The following is a 15,612-nucleotide window of genomic DNA, read 5'->3' as shown; positions in this document are numbered from 1 at the left end:
TTAGGTATCCCAATGAACCTGATTTTCGTTACCGGGATTTTAACACGTTCGTGAAATTTCAAAAAGTGACGTGTCTTTGAAGTTAAAAATATACTATTTCTTATGTACCCATGAGAATAAAAATTATATGCCTGGAAAGATCTTGTTTAAGGGATTATTTTTATATATTTATAATCTATGTTTATTAAATATTTCAATAGAAAACGCGAGTTAAAAATGAGGTACAAAAGCCGGCGAGCCGAAATCCGCGCGCTAAAAATAACTTTGGAAAACACCTACCCATTTTCGCACCCGATCGCACGAGGTCCATAATATGTGGTGGAGTAATTTTTGTTGCATGTTATCAGGCTTTAAATACTCTTTATTTTGATATGTAAATCGGTTATTATTATTATGTACATCCGCCTCAAATGTCAATTTTAACGATAAAAATTGAATTTTTGAGTCTTTCTCATTATCAAAATCTGGCTAATTTAGTATTGAATTGAAGCTAATTTATATTTCTGTTTGATAAAACACATCGTTTTATTTGACTTTGCGTGGACCTCGTGCGAAGAGGCCAACAAGACCAACCCCTGAAAAAAATAATCCCTACCATAAATATCAGTGTTTACCATTTTCCTTACGGGGGATTCAGTTCTCCGCTTATTACTAAATTACCGTCGCCCAAGCAATGTGCATGATATGCATGTATTAGCGCGTTAATTAATGATTGGATAACCCCCGCAGTGGACTGTTCCATTTTCTGAACTAGTCTTCGCCGCACACGAGGCATGTCGAAAAATGTCGCCTCTCATCATGGAATATTTGCTTCGAAACGTCAATTTTACCGATTTATTAAATTATTCAATAATTGGAATATTTATCAATCTATTATATAAAACAAGAAATGTACCGCAGAAATTTAAGAAGCTTTGAATTTGCTATGCAGCGGCCGTAACCCATTCTATGTAGGCGGCCGAAACGCGCTTTGGCCAGGGTTGCCGTTGTAGTATACGCTGTTTCTTAGCTATTCAATCTAAAGCGCAACTTTCGGTTGGAATAATCGAAAGGGAAATAAAATTAAACATGTTAACATTATATTATTGAGGTAATTACTTTGTTAAATTTAAAATTCCCCTTTTTAAATAACAGAACAGCCTCGTTTACGGAAGTATTCTTCCACATGTTTCTGTTTACATTTTCTTCTCGAAGTTCATTTTCTACGTCGAAGAATAGGGACTTCCCCTTTTATTCGCTCATCATCACGTCGACGACGGCCGGCCACGAACCAATCACATTAACTGTGTGTCATTAAAACGTCATTGAGGCACGCTCTGCGCATGTTTAAACAGAACTAAAAAAATTAACACGGCGATCGTGACGTCGTCACATAAAATGCTGTTGTGGTAAAAAGTGTACCCGAGTCAGAAAGTACCGAAGTGTGGCGAATTCTTGCTCCCATAAGAAGTCACGCCGACCAGGCTAGGCCTAGGCTTGGAAATGTATTTTCGCCAATTTGGCGAACGAGGCAATAATTATTTTCGCCAAATGGAGACTCCAGTCGCCATTGGCGAATTGGCGAGCGGTTAGCGCGAGCGTAGGATTATTTTTATGTTATATTATTGAAAACAGGATGATTTTTCCACAAATAATTTTTTATATTGTGATTTTTTATTCTTTCATTGCATTGTTGATGTCGATGCACAAAACAAAAAAAATGTTGCATTAACAATAAAATCTCCTTATTGGAAACCAACGTAATAAAATGTAATTATTTTCATATAGTATGATACAGTTATCACAGACTAAACTATACCTGCAAAATTTAAGGGTGTTACAGTACATATTTAGTTTAACAATTGACAATATGGTAGTGATATGCCCAAATATGGTAGTGATGTGACATCATCATGTCCATATATGGGCACATCGCATTTTTTTGTCACATAAAGTTTGATAGTGTAGTCCTATTGTACATATTAGTTTAATACTTAAAGAGTATTTATAGACAGTGAGCCGATAGCAACAAGACAATTTGGACAGGCATAATAAGACAGATTTAGAATATTCAGCGTTATTATGCAAAGTATACTATACACATTGGAAGTATTCAATCAATAGTGTGTAACATTTAATGGAAAGAGACGTTGTTAGCGTGTACAGTGATTCAAAGGAGGCCGCTGACAAAGGAGGAGAAATATAAAACACAGAATGGTTTACGTAAATTAATAAAATGTACTGTACAGTATGATGTAGGTAGTACACTAGTAGGTTTCAAACTAAATGCTGCCGACAACAAATAGTGATATTCTCATCTGTTTGTGTAGTAATTTTATTTTTTAAAGTATGAAAATTAGGGCTTGTTTTGTGTATGATTTTTAAATGTCCAAACTATAAAAGTAAAATAAAACATCAAACATGTTGTTTAACATTTTGTGTGGGTTTCTTTACATTAAAATTGCAATAAAGGCCAATTTACACAGATGAGCGGTAACGTAATAAAAATATAGAAACAACGTTATTTATTATGGCCATTTCCACAAAACGTGAATTTACACACAACGTGAATTTACACACAACATGAATTTACACACAACATGAATTTACACACAACATGAATTTACACACAACATGAATTTACACACAACATGAATTTACACACAACATGAAAATACACACAACGTGGAGTGGACAGGTGGTTTCCAGTTCCACTCAGGATAGATACATTTTCTACGTGGGACAATCTACGCGGTTTTCCTGCTTACTGCTCGTCTGTGTAAATTGGCCTTACTGTACAAACAGTATCAAATTAATCTTTTTTTTTTGTATATTTTTCCAAATTCAGTATCTTTTACCACTATAAAATGGATTAGAATGCATTATGTGCTCAGTTAAAAGGCACAAAACAACAGTAGTTAGCCATGTGGGTGTTTTGTTTGATAGATATCTGACCTGTAGCATTGGCAATTAGAGGTGAAAGTATTACTTTAGGACACATGGAAACACTTTCCTTATCATACTACCTAAATGCCACGAACTAATCAAACATCAGAAAATATTAATTTAATTTTTTCTACTATGAATTTTGACAAAAAAAATGTACAGTTCTGTACTTGAATAGGCATTACTGTAGTAAATAATTAACATTACTGGACTGTAATTTAAACAATTTATGATATGTAATTTAATTCAGTGATTTTAGATTTAGAATATATTTAATCATTCTTCACCTCATGAAATTATTTGTACTATTTCACTCATAAACATAATCATTCATTATTTGTATTTAAATAGTTGCACTAAAATTGATTTGAGTGGACCTAAGTTCAGTCATAGTAGCATGTACATTAAAATATTATTTATAGTCATTTGGACAAATTTATATAATTGTTCAATGCTTATTAAATAAAAATATCTTGTAAGTTGGATAGTACTGAGAGAGATAGATAGTCTATAAATCAAATTATTCTCTTTATATCCAATTAACAAATTTGAACTTTAGATTTGGCAAAAATAACCAATCTTAAATCTGTTAGTTGATTGAAATACTTCAGTACTTAATGTGGAAAAAAGTATAAATATAATCTCATTTTTACAAATATTCATTATAGTCCTTATAAAATATTATATAATGCGGTTTAAACTTTTGTCCGTACAGTAATATGTATTTGACATTTAATAGATTATTTGACATTTAATTAATTACTTGAGGTCAGGTTGAAGTATCTTAAACCCGAGTCTGTATTGAAAGTGTGTTTTTAGTGATTCAAATTTGGTAAATTAAATGTAAATTAAAAACATTTTTTCCATATATTGTAGCCCCTTCCCTCTGTTTTAATAAATAATAAATATAAGTAAAACAAACATGTCATTGTATCACATGGTAGAAAGAAAATTATTTTGAATTTTAAGAAATGTGGGTTATCTCAAAACCTGAATACGTTTTTAGCTTAATATGCATTTATTCTGTCTGTTTGTAAAATTGAATAAAATGAATTAAAAAATGAAATAAATAATAATAAACTTTAAGGGTCTGTTTCTGCTGAAAAAATCAAAATAATCGATTTTTTCCAGTCACCACAAACCACAAAAATAATCGCGTTGCAATTGAAAATTCCTACGACTTTAATCGGTTATTCATGTAATCGGTTTTTAAAATCACGTCATCATTCCCCCACAGTGCAGTTCAAGTTATGAAAGGCCGATGAGAGTTGGTTTGTTTACATCCTATCGCTGCCTAAAACTCTCACATGTAGGATTAAAAATTACTCTTACGTAAAGCTATTTAGCTATTTATTTATTTAGTTATTTGTAAAATAAACATCTAGGCCTACTACCGTACCACATACAACAGAATAATGATGTTATATTAATAAGGACACGTCGGCAAAAAAAGTTTGTTTCGCCGTTCGTTGGTTCTACCTTCGGCCTGCTAGGCCTATAGGCTATATTTCTACTGAAACAAGTCAACAGACAACAAGCCTAAAAAATGACATGTAAAACATCGTTAGCCTGGACTGGTGGTATGTAACGGGTGTACTCTCTCGGTATAATTCTCTCCCACAAAATAATAAAAATCTGATTGCTGATCGTCGTCGATATCGCGCAAAACAGCATGCTTTGTTACGTGAATAAGTTTGTCATACTCTAGAGGTCAAAGTGAGGTCAACAATCGCTATTTGTGTTGCAGCTCAAAACTGCTCCGCAATAATCGGTTAAAACAAGAAATAATCGATTAAAACATGCAATGGATTGAGTGTTTTTAATCGGTTATTTTATTTTGCGCCGTTTCTGCTGCCCAAAAATAATAGATTAAAAAAATAAATGGTTAATAATTGATTATTTCTACTCAGCAGAAACAGGCCCTAAGATAAATTCCTCTGAATACGATAAGCCACCAAGAGGGCTGATTGTACTTAAGATGGTGTTTAAAAGATTTCTATAAACAACTAAACTTGTTTAAATGTTAAAAATTATTAAAATGTACATTAAAAAAACAATGAACATAAAGCTTTCACCAGTACAACATTTTTCCAAAAAAAACTGTTTAAAATATTTGGAAATCAGCAAAGTACCGATCCAACCCAAAAAGCAACTTTGCGTAAAGCGCAGCCGAGTTTTATGAATAGCATCCTGACACAGAAGGATCCTGCTAGGCTTTTGCCAAAGCCAAGAGGTCTCCAGAGGCTGTGTAGATTCCTGTGCAAGCCATCAACATTCTACTTGTTTCATTTAGTCACTGTACAGCATTGCACTACGTTATAGTTATTATACTGTAGTTTCAATAAGAATAAATGCAATTAAACGTCTGTCCACACTATCAAACTAGTTTGACAAAAAAAAGTGTGATGCGTCCAAATATGGTAGTGATATTCCCAAATATGGTAGTGATTTGATGTCGTCAGGTCCATGGGCACATTACACTTTTTTTATTGTGTAGACAGAGCTTAAAGATTTGTCTACACTATCAAACTAGTATGATGTGTCTAAATATGGTAGTGATATATTTTTGTCGCATAATGTTTGATAGTGTACACACAGCTTTAGAGACTACCATGCTTTAATATGCATGTAAAGATTTAATTTTACAAATGTATAACATTTAAATAAATATATTACATAAATTCAAATCATATTTTCTTCAAATTTGTGTTTGCCGTTGAACTCAGTACTAAAATTAATCAGCCCACTCAACTTGCCCACTTTCAATAATTTCTGTTTATTTGTAAACTTTCTGATTCTTTCAAGTTTATAAATTACAGATTCCAAAAAATGAATCTTAAAAACTTACCCTAATGCTAAGGTGACCAAGATATGAATCTTCACATCCGTCAATAAATATAAATGTGGAATCCTTGCAGTTCTCAACAACAACATTATCAGGAATATTTCCCATAGCTACAAAAAAGAAGACAAGACGAGAGTCAATCAAAAAAGATTTATGAAGAATGTGTGTTTTTCTAGCCCTGTTGATGTAAAGCAATTATGGAGAAAATGTCAAGTATTTGCCTTAACCTAAATGGCAACTCAGACAACGTCGTACGACGAGGCCCAGCAAAACGCCTTGATGGTGCTGTCTGATTCCCTACAAGACGAGTCGTCTTGAGATCGTGTCAGGCATAGTTTTTTGGTCATTGCAAGAACTTTAAATATGACGCTGTCTGAGTTGGCCTTATGTGGGATTGGTGAATACGGCCACTGCTGTTTTTATCAGGTACACACTACACCCAATCCCAGTGTAGCGTCCTTTGAGCTGTAATAGGGATTTCCACACCAAGAGATCCTTAAAAAATCTAATATCTTACAATTGAAGGTAAAAATTAAAATTCACCTAAAATACCAATCACGTAAATTAAGGATTATTCAATTTTAAAGATCTTTTGAAGATAAACCTTGTGAATGGACCACACATAATTGAACTTAAATAAAACATACCTGCTCCGATAATACACACAGGACTGTCTATATAAAGCCATTCACCACTGTAGACACCTTCATGAACAAGAATAAGAGGGTAATCTTGACCTTCGACCGTAGACAGGGCTTCTTCTATAGTGTCACAATACTGGATGTCTCGACCGTTGAACATTTCTGGCGAGTTGTATACTTTGTGACAATAACCTGGCCTAACATGGACTGCATTATACTATATAACAAACAAAGGTATTATTATTTGTCAATATAATCACATGGGGATGTACAGTGAGAATCCTATACTGTATAACATATACATAGCCATGTACAGTATATGAAATCTAGCAGTACAGTATCACCACCTCTTTTGGGACAACCTATTTTATCTATACCTATTTAGGTTTAATCTCAAAGGTGTCCGGTCTTAATATGGGTTCTGTTTTATTGTTGTAAAACAATACCAATACACTATTTTGCCAACAATCACTTTAGTCAAACAAAAAAAGTTTGATATGCCCAAATATGATAGTGATATGCCCAAATATGATAGTGATATGACATCATCATGTCCATAATGGGCACATCACATTTGTTGTCACATAAAGTTTGATAGTGTAGACAGAGCTTAAGAAGCAAGTTCTTTAAATGGGAAATATTATTTTCACTTTATTCATAATCTATGTATACAGTAAATAATAGACACTTACTAATACTCTAAAGCTTTCTTTCCATATGTTAAAATGATCCGTTTTGTCTGGCTGTACAAATTTAAATTTAGCTGGAGCTGGCCTTAATAGTGGTAGTGATAATTCATACACATTTTGGTACATCCGCTTCCTACAAAAAAAAAGTAATTTTTATAAAACAATGAGACAAATCTACATTATAATAATCTTATTACAATATTTTCGTACCCCTATGCCACACTCACTGTATTAACACAAGTAGTATTCATTGATTCTGTAATTTTTTCTGAATGCAATAGACCCATAACAGCCATGCAATATTTTTGACAATATCTTAAAGTAAATGATTTGTATCAAATATTACACTACAGTTAAGAGGCCAACTCGTTTATAAAAATTATTTCTTGAAGTGAGAATTAAATGTTTATTTGATTGAATTGTGGGGGTTGGCCATGTTAAACATTTCCGTTGGTTTGACGCATCAGAAAATGAGCCCTATCAATAGGATGTCAAAAAGTGTCCCTTTAATGAGGATGTCCAAAAGTGTCCCCTTCATTAGGACGTCCAAAAGTGTCCTCTTAATTAGGGTGTACAAAAGTGTCCCCTTAATTAGAGTGTCCAAAAGTGCCCTCTTCATTAGGACGTCCAAAAGTGTCCCCTTCATTAGGGTGTTTAAAAGTGTCCCCTTCATTAGGGTGTCCAAAAGTGTCCCCTTCATTAGGGTGTCTAAAAGTGTCCCCTTCATTAGGACATCCAAAAGTGTCCCCTTCATTAGGGTGTCCAAAAGTGTCCCCTTCATTAGGGTTTCCAAAAGTGTCCCCTTAATTAGAGTGTCAAAAAGTGTACCTTCATTAGATTGTCCAAAAGTGTCCCCTTAATTAGAGTGTCCAAAAGTGTCCCCTTCATTAGGACGTCCAAAAGTGTCCCCTTTATTAGAGTGTCCAAAAGTGTCCCCTTAATTAGAGTGTCCAAAAGTGTACCTTCATTAGGGTGTCCAAAAGTGCCCTCTTCATTAGGACGTGCAAAAGTGTCCCCTTCATTAGGACGTCCAAAAGTGTCCCCTTCATTAGGGTGTTTAAAAGTGTCCCCTTCATTAGGGTGTCCAAAAGTGTCCCCTTTATTAGAGTGTCCAAAAGTGTCCCCTTAATTAGAGTGTCCAAAAGTGTCCCCTTCATTAGGGTGTCCAGAAGTGCCCTCTTCATTAGGACGTCCAAAAGTGTCCCCTTCATTAGGGTGTCCAGAAGTGCCCTCTTCATTAGGACGTCCAAAAGTGTCCCCTTCATTAGGGTGTTTAAAAGTGTCCCCTTCATTAGGGTGTCCAAAAGTGTCCCCTTCATTAGGGTTTCAAAAAGTGTCCCCTTCATTAGGGTTTCAAAAAGTGTCCCCTTCATTAGGGTTTCCAAAAGTGTCCCCTTAACTAGAGTGTCCAAAAGTGTCCTCTTCATTAGGGTTTCCAAAAGTGTCCCCTTAACTAGAGTGTCCAAAAGTGTCCCCTTCATTAGGGTTTCCAAAAGTGTCCCCTTAACTAGAGTGTCCAAAAGTGTCCTCTTCATTAGGGTCTCCAAAAGTGTCCCCAGTTGGCGTGCTTTATGTTTATTAACTTACCATATAGTGATGTCGTTAACTAACTCATTGAATCGTTTACAGACGCACGCCGACATGCACAGATCTCGTTCCAGAAGGTATGAAAAAATCTTGATAAGAATCTCATCTGGCACATCGTTCTGTAGAAAGTTTTCATCTGTATTGGAAGCTGATAATAGAAAAACATATTATTTTTATTGTACTCAGCCATAGATAATGTATACTAAGTACTTTCCTTAAGTTGTAGTTTGGGCTAGCAAAATGACACACGTGACAGGCTAGTAAGTTCTATTGTGAACTTGCCCAGTATTCAACCATTTAATATCATAACAGCTAAGTAAATAAACATTCCAATTAAATTATCAAAATGTTCTACAGTACATTTCAACCAAAAATGTAGGGACTTTTAATTATTCTGCTGCAATTACTGCAGTATTTTTGTTAAAAATACAATATTTTATTAAACATGCAATTAGCCCTACTGTACAATAATGTATTTAACCCCAAAAAATGTTTATAGCAGTTCCAATCCATTGAATAAAAAAATCATACATTATTGTATTGTACATTAGTTTACTGCAGTAAAATCATTTTAGTTTGTAGTTACTGTAGACTGTAGTCACCACAATACAATGATTCTATAGTCATTGAGCATGCCTATAGCTTAGAACAAAATGTAATTAAGCCATGTCTTTTTCCTACAGAGTATCAAATATTATTTTTCAATTCATTCAATAATAATATCGTCAGTAACAAAGACTTCCTCTGTCCTCTTAAACATATTGTACTACTTGCTAAATATTAACTTGATTGATACGACAACGGCTCAAACAAATCCCTGAAATGATTGCTGTGTGCAGTGTTACTGTACGATGGATAATTACAAGAGATTGAGTTTCTTAATGAAAAGCAAGAAAGGCACAAAACATATGATTATGTCAAATTAGTTTATGAAATGATGAATGAATGATTTTTTAAGAAGATTCATCATAAAAAGATAAAATTACAAATTAATAGTACACAATTAGTTATTAATTTAATTAATTGTCATTATAATTTAATTCTACACAAATAAACAAAGAATATTATTAATTAAAGCTTTTGTTTACATTATCAATTATTAAAACAGTTTGTTTTATTAACAGTACTGCACACACCTGGGACTATTGTTCAAAAGTCATGTTTCTCGCTTGAGCGAACGCCTGTTGTGTGGTTTACTTATTTACCAAGTGTGTACTGTATTATTAGCCTATACTAAACTACAGTATGTCAGTACATGAAGACAAAGCCATTTGAACTTAAAATGACTCACAGTTGTTGAATATGTACGTCGGTCACATGTACTCGGCCACATGTTACTGCGGGCCTACTACAGTAACAATAACAATGTTTACAAACAGAAATTGATGCAGAATCCCTACTTTATATTAATGCAAATTTACTTATGCTTGGTTCCCACTGGAGACCCAAAACACAAGGACATAACGCAACGCAAGTGAGTTGACCAATCACAAGCGATAGATTATTCGAACTGTCGCTTGTGATTGGGCAACTCGCTTATGTTGCGTTACGTCCTTGCGTTACATCTTAGTGGGAACCAAGCTTAAATATTAAATCATGATTTATAGTGCTGTACTGCGGGAACAAACAGAAGATTAATTTGTTGGGATGTGTATAGTAGTAGTAACTGTACTCACAGCAATGTCCGTGTACATCTTTTTGGTGGTTTAATCTGGAACGTTTGGACCTTGTTTGGAGGTTAACTGGAGCACACCACTAAAATACATTAAAAAAAACATTATTAATACAATTTATACAAATAAAACATTGGGTAATATAAATGTACTGTATAGTATTGCTTTCCTAATATAAGAAGTAGATTTGTATTTTTACACGATGACAAATTGGGCAGTCAAAGATTTGTATAAAATTAACTTTATATTAATTGTATAATGATATGATTTATTATCATTTTATTCATATCAATTTTAATATACAGTACAGTATGACTTTCCTTAACCAGTAGATTTGGGGTTTTTTTCTCGAAAACAAATTGAGCAGTCAAAGAGTTGTATAAGATTAACTTCATATTATAATGATATGATTTATTATTTCCTACTAATTTTATCAATCAATCAATCAATCAATAATTTTTATTTCTCAAATAAAAACAAAATACAGTTAACATTTTCTAAAAATAATAGATAATAAATGAGAAAAAGGGGTACTTATTATGTAATATAATCAATCATTTTATTCATATCTATTTTAATGTACTGTATAGTATGGCTTTCCTATACTGTACTGTAAGTAACCATAACAAATTGAACAGTCAAACATTTGTATAAGATTTTATATTTATATTTAAATTCTACAGTAATATTATTCGTTCTTACTATAATTAATATAATATTTAATTTTAATCAATCATTTTATTTGTATCAATTTGTTCTTTATAGCATTTATATAATATTATTAAAAAATATCAAATATTTTAAACATCCTTAACCCTTAAATAAATCAAATTGGATAATTAACAACATTACTGTAAAAAAGTGACTGTTAATAAATTCATAAATATAACAGCAGTACAGAGCAGCAATTTTTTGAATATTTTCAGAAAATTCAGCGAGACAGAAAAAAATATAATGACAGTAGACATTGCTGTAGAAATCAGAACCACAACTTCCTGTAAAAATAATCACTAGGTGACCCTTGACCTCTAAGTGCCGATCACTTTCATGAGACAGCATATGTCAAATTACTGAGTAGGTATGTACTAAAGAGATATGAATACTGTACGTACTGTGTACTGTATACTCATAATTGTAGCATGGTGATATTGTACTTTTCAACAGTAGTTTCAGTATGTATAAATCTGATCAAAAGTGCATACATTATTATCTTGAAATACTTTCTCTAATGTTTTTTATTGACATAATTTATTATTGTACTGTAGATTGTTCTGTACCTGTGTCATACTACTGTATCTCGTTTTTTTTTTAAATTTGTATTTACTGTACTTATGGTAACCCCTTTCTTAAGACTCACAGACACACTAAAAACAATGCGACAACTTCGAAAATTTGGTTTTTAAAAAGGAAATAACTTCAAAATTCAAGTAGAAACTATAAATACTGATATACTGTAACAGTACTTCTAATTTGATAATTAATTAATATTTAATTAATGTTGGTTTACTGTATAAAACAAATTATTTAAGAAATTACAATATTCCTTCAGAGAAGAGAGTCAATGAAACATTCTTTCACATTTTTTTCTTTGTTTTATTTTCCTTGTTTTATTTTCCTTGAAAAATAGACCAGCAAAAAATATAACAAAAACAGATATCAGTAGAATTTGAATGGTGGTAAAAAGCCAACAAATGTCTCAACCGATTTGCTCCAAAAAATTATTAATATTTAATAATACTGTATTAATAATAACTCTGAATATTCTCCTGAAGTATTTTACATTTATAAGTATTAAGTATAAAGTACACTAGCAATTGAAAATCAAGACCTCTACTGTATATTTTGTTCTCTTTCTTTTGTTTTCCACTCTTTCCCTTTATTGTCAAGCGCATAGCGTTAGTGTTATAGTTTTACAGCATACAATGTGTACATACAATATTGCTGTACATACAGGTACAGTATGTTTATATTCTGATAATGTGGACCATTGTTTCCCATGGTTTAACACACAGGTCAACACTCAGTGTGAAACCAGTTAATATATTATCAGTGGTGATCAGTGATTTGACAGCATTCTCCGAAACACTGAACAAATTATAATAAAATTCTTGCATGTTTTTTTAAACAGTCTGTTGCTATTTAAATTACAAAGCCATATTTAAATTATAACCATAACTAATTCAAGTACAGTATGATATTAAATATATGGTGAACACACTCAGGCAATCTATAAATTCTAAAAACCTCAATGCTACTACTACAGACAGTACAATAATCGTGTGTGTTTTATCCTTTGAATAAGTAATAATTATCTGCCACTAATGTACAATTATGATAATAAAACTGTAATTATAGAATAATATAAATAAAATTAAGTGTAATGTTTCTCTGCAAACAATTTACTGTATACAAAATCAACCAATTAAAAATACTCTTTTATATAATGTAGTACAGTATGTTGCAAGTGTATGTATACAGTAATATCCATGTGCATAAATTAGATTAAGCTCTGTCTCCACTATCAAATGTTGTATGTGCCAACAAAATGTGATGCTCATCAGTATGGACATGATGATGTCATATTATCACTACCATATTTAGGAATATCACTACCATACAGTAATTGGGACACATAACACTTTTTTTGTCTAACTAGTTTGATAGTGTACAGTAGACAGAGCTTTAGGCAAACGACAAAAAGAATTTAGATTCAAACTCTAGTAGTAGTAATTAAATGAATACTACAGTACAGTACCAGTACATTACTACTCAAGCAAACATTGATTTTGTAAACAGTGTCATTTTTTAGTTGAATTCATGCTCTATAAATTTACTAATAACACCCTCTATTTTTTAAATTTAGAATTTTAGCTTTCAATGGGTATGACTATTATTTATGTCATAAACAAAAATTCAGTTACTAAAGAAGTAAAATATCCGCCGGAACGCTCGACTATTTTTTTTCAATTGATGCTGTGTTTAAACTTGCACATAAAAAAAATTTGTTTAGGACTTGAACTGTGAGAAAGACGGTTACTGTAATACAGTAGTACCAGGGAAGAGTAAATTACAAAAATTGATTGATTTTACTCTTCTTTAGTAATAATACTGTGTGTACCCAAGCACATTAATGTGCAAGAATGTGGATTTTTTACAGACTTTTTAACAACAATCTTTCAATTACCTGTAATATAGTATTAGTAGTAGAGAGTAACTAGGAAGGTTTCGCAACCTTACGAATACGATAACGAAAACGGATACGTCACACATTTGTGAAACTTTTGAGCTGATCCCCATTTCATATTCGTAAAGCGTATTCGTGTTGACGAATATCACCAGTCATATTCGTAACTACAAAACGAGTATAGTTTTTATCTATTTTGCACATTTTGCATTTGAATCAGGAATGATTCATGATTATAATATAATTATAGATTTATTGAAAGTAATTTACTAAAGTAATTTACTAAAATGCCAAGTCAATTTTGATTTATAAATAGCAGTTTTTAAAGTCCTCACTCGCTTTAATGTTACGCTAGGCCTAGGCAGCCAAGCAACTAGTACCACCTGCGCTTCGCTCAAATTTACCGCAGTCAATATTTCGTTGCCATGCGAAACAGATTTTTACTGGCTTACGAAAAAACGAATACGTGTGCGTGACGTATCCGTTTTCGTTATCGTAAGATTGCGAAATCTCTCTTTTGAAAAGTCTCCTGTACTAGTTAGCACAATATAATGGGGGTCCCACAATAAACACTTATCACAAAGGACAGTATGGCTGGACAATCACCCAGTCAGCTGACCATTGTTCATTATAGCAGACCTGAGATTAGGTAACTTGGGGAACATAATTAACAGCCAACAGAATGTGCCAGGTTGCACTTAGAGTTATGCCCTGTCTACACTATCAAACTAGTTTGAAAAAAAAAAAGTATAATGTGCCCAAATATGGTAGTGATATGTCTAAATATGATAGTGATATGACATCATGTCTGTATGGCCACATCACATTTTTTTGTCACATAAAGTTTGATAGTGTAGACAGAGCTTAACAATAACAGTAACTATTTGAATACAGTGCCACGAACTCTCCTCAACTGGATCCCCTGTACAGTAAGCTGGGAACTCTCCCAAATAACCATTTTACTTACTTTCTCTAATTCTACACTTGATGTTGACGACTTCCTCCGCAGGCTGTATGGCTGGTTCCTGTGTTCTGTTGCATTTATACAATTCCTAGCCCTAGAGGCAGATGACGGTCCTGAGAAAAAAAAGAAATAAAAATAGTTAATAATACTACAGTCTGTACAGTTTATGATTATTACAATGGATTTTAAGATTATAGAATGGCTGTAGTGTTATGGCAATACTGTACAAATACTGTACAAATACTGTACTGGTATGGGCAATGTTATTACTTTATACTGTAAGTAACAGTAAATATTTAAAAACTATATGACTCAACCGCCGCTTATGTTGTAATCCACAGTAGAGTCCAACAGAACACCAAATAGCGGCATCTTTATTGACCGATTAGGATACTTTACCCAGCTACAGTAGATGGCAATAATAATAGTAACAAATTTGAATTTTTAAATAGCCAATCCTCTACTGTATTGTTATTCCTTCCTCAAAATGTCATAATTTTTTTTTTTAAATTACAAGAAATGTTCCTTGTGATTATTCATTGATATAACTGTCACAGATCAAATTCTGTAGATTATTCTGTAGCATTTTAATTAATAATATAAAAAAAAAATTAAATATTAATATATAATATTGGAGATAAGTTTAATTTGAATAAAAAAGTACTATACTGTAATAATGCAAAAAAATAATTAAATATTATCATAAAAAGATATTAATATTATCAGGGAATATTGAACTCCCAATCATGACTAAAGCTTTCATATTTATTATAATGTTTAACTAATATTATTAAATATTAATATTCAAGTTGCAATAGCCTATAGTGGTGGTGCACAAAAAGTTGTTATTTTAATTTACTCAACTCCACAGGCATTTTTTATTTACAATATTTATTATTACTCAAATTTGCAAACAACAAAAGTATTATTATCATTCTGTATTATATTAGTGTACTATCTGCAACTCAGGCCTGACATCCTACCCTTCTATTCTATAATAAATAATAAGGCGTATAAAATAACTAGGCCTATAAATATTTAATTGTAACCCTAAAATATGCAGTTACATTCATTAATAATTTAGTAAATACTCAGTTACTTTAA

The 15,612-nt window shown here is 32.2% G+C and overlaps 1 protein-coding gene across 1 annotated transcript in view; it reads right to left on the bottom strand.

Moving 5' to 3' along the window:
• Positions 1-15,612, bottom strand: part of LOC140059899 (F-box only protein 11-like) — a 33,377-nt gene that overhangs the window by 17,257 nt on the left and 508 nt on the right. Inside the window, exons 2-7 of the mRNA XM_072105879.1 lie at positions 14,512-14,621; positions 10,364-10,442; positions 8,688-8,835; positions 7,104-7,233; positions 6,418-6,628; positions 5,774-5,880 (exon numbers count right to left, since the gene is read on the bottom strand). Of these exons, the coding sequence (XP_071961980.1) occupies positions 5,774-5,880; positions 6,418-6,628; positions 7,104-7,233; positions 8,688-8,835; positions 10,364-10,442; positions 14,512-14,621 (785 nt within the window). The remainder of the gene's footprint in view (positions 1-5,773; positions 5,881-6,417; positions 6,629-7,103; positions 7,234-8,687; positions 8,836-10,363; positions 10,443-14,511; positions 14,622-15,612) is intronic.

This window comes from Antedon mediterranea, chromosome 10, assembly GCF_964355755.1.
Source record: "Antedon mediterranea chromosome 10, ecAntMedi1.1, whole genome shotgun sequence".
Taxonomy (NCBI): Eukaryota; Metazoa; Echinodermata; class Crinoidea; order Comatulida; family Antedonidae; genus Antedon; species Antedon mediterranea.
Note: the sequence above shows the minus strand (reverse complement) of the source record. Positions and strands in the feature narration are given on the sequence as shown.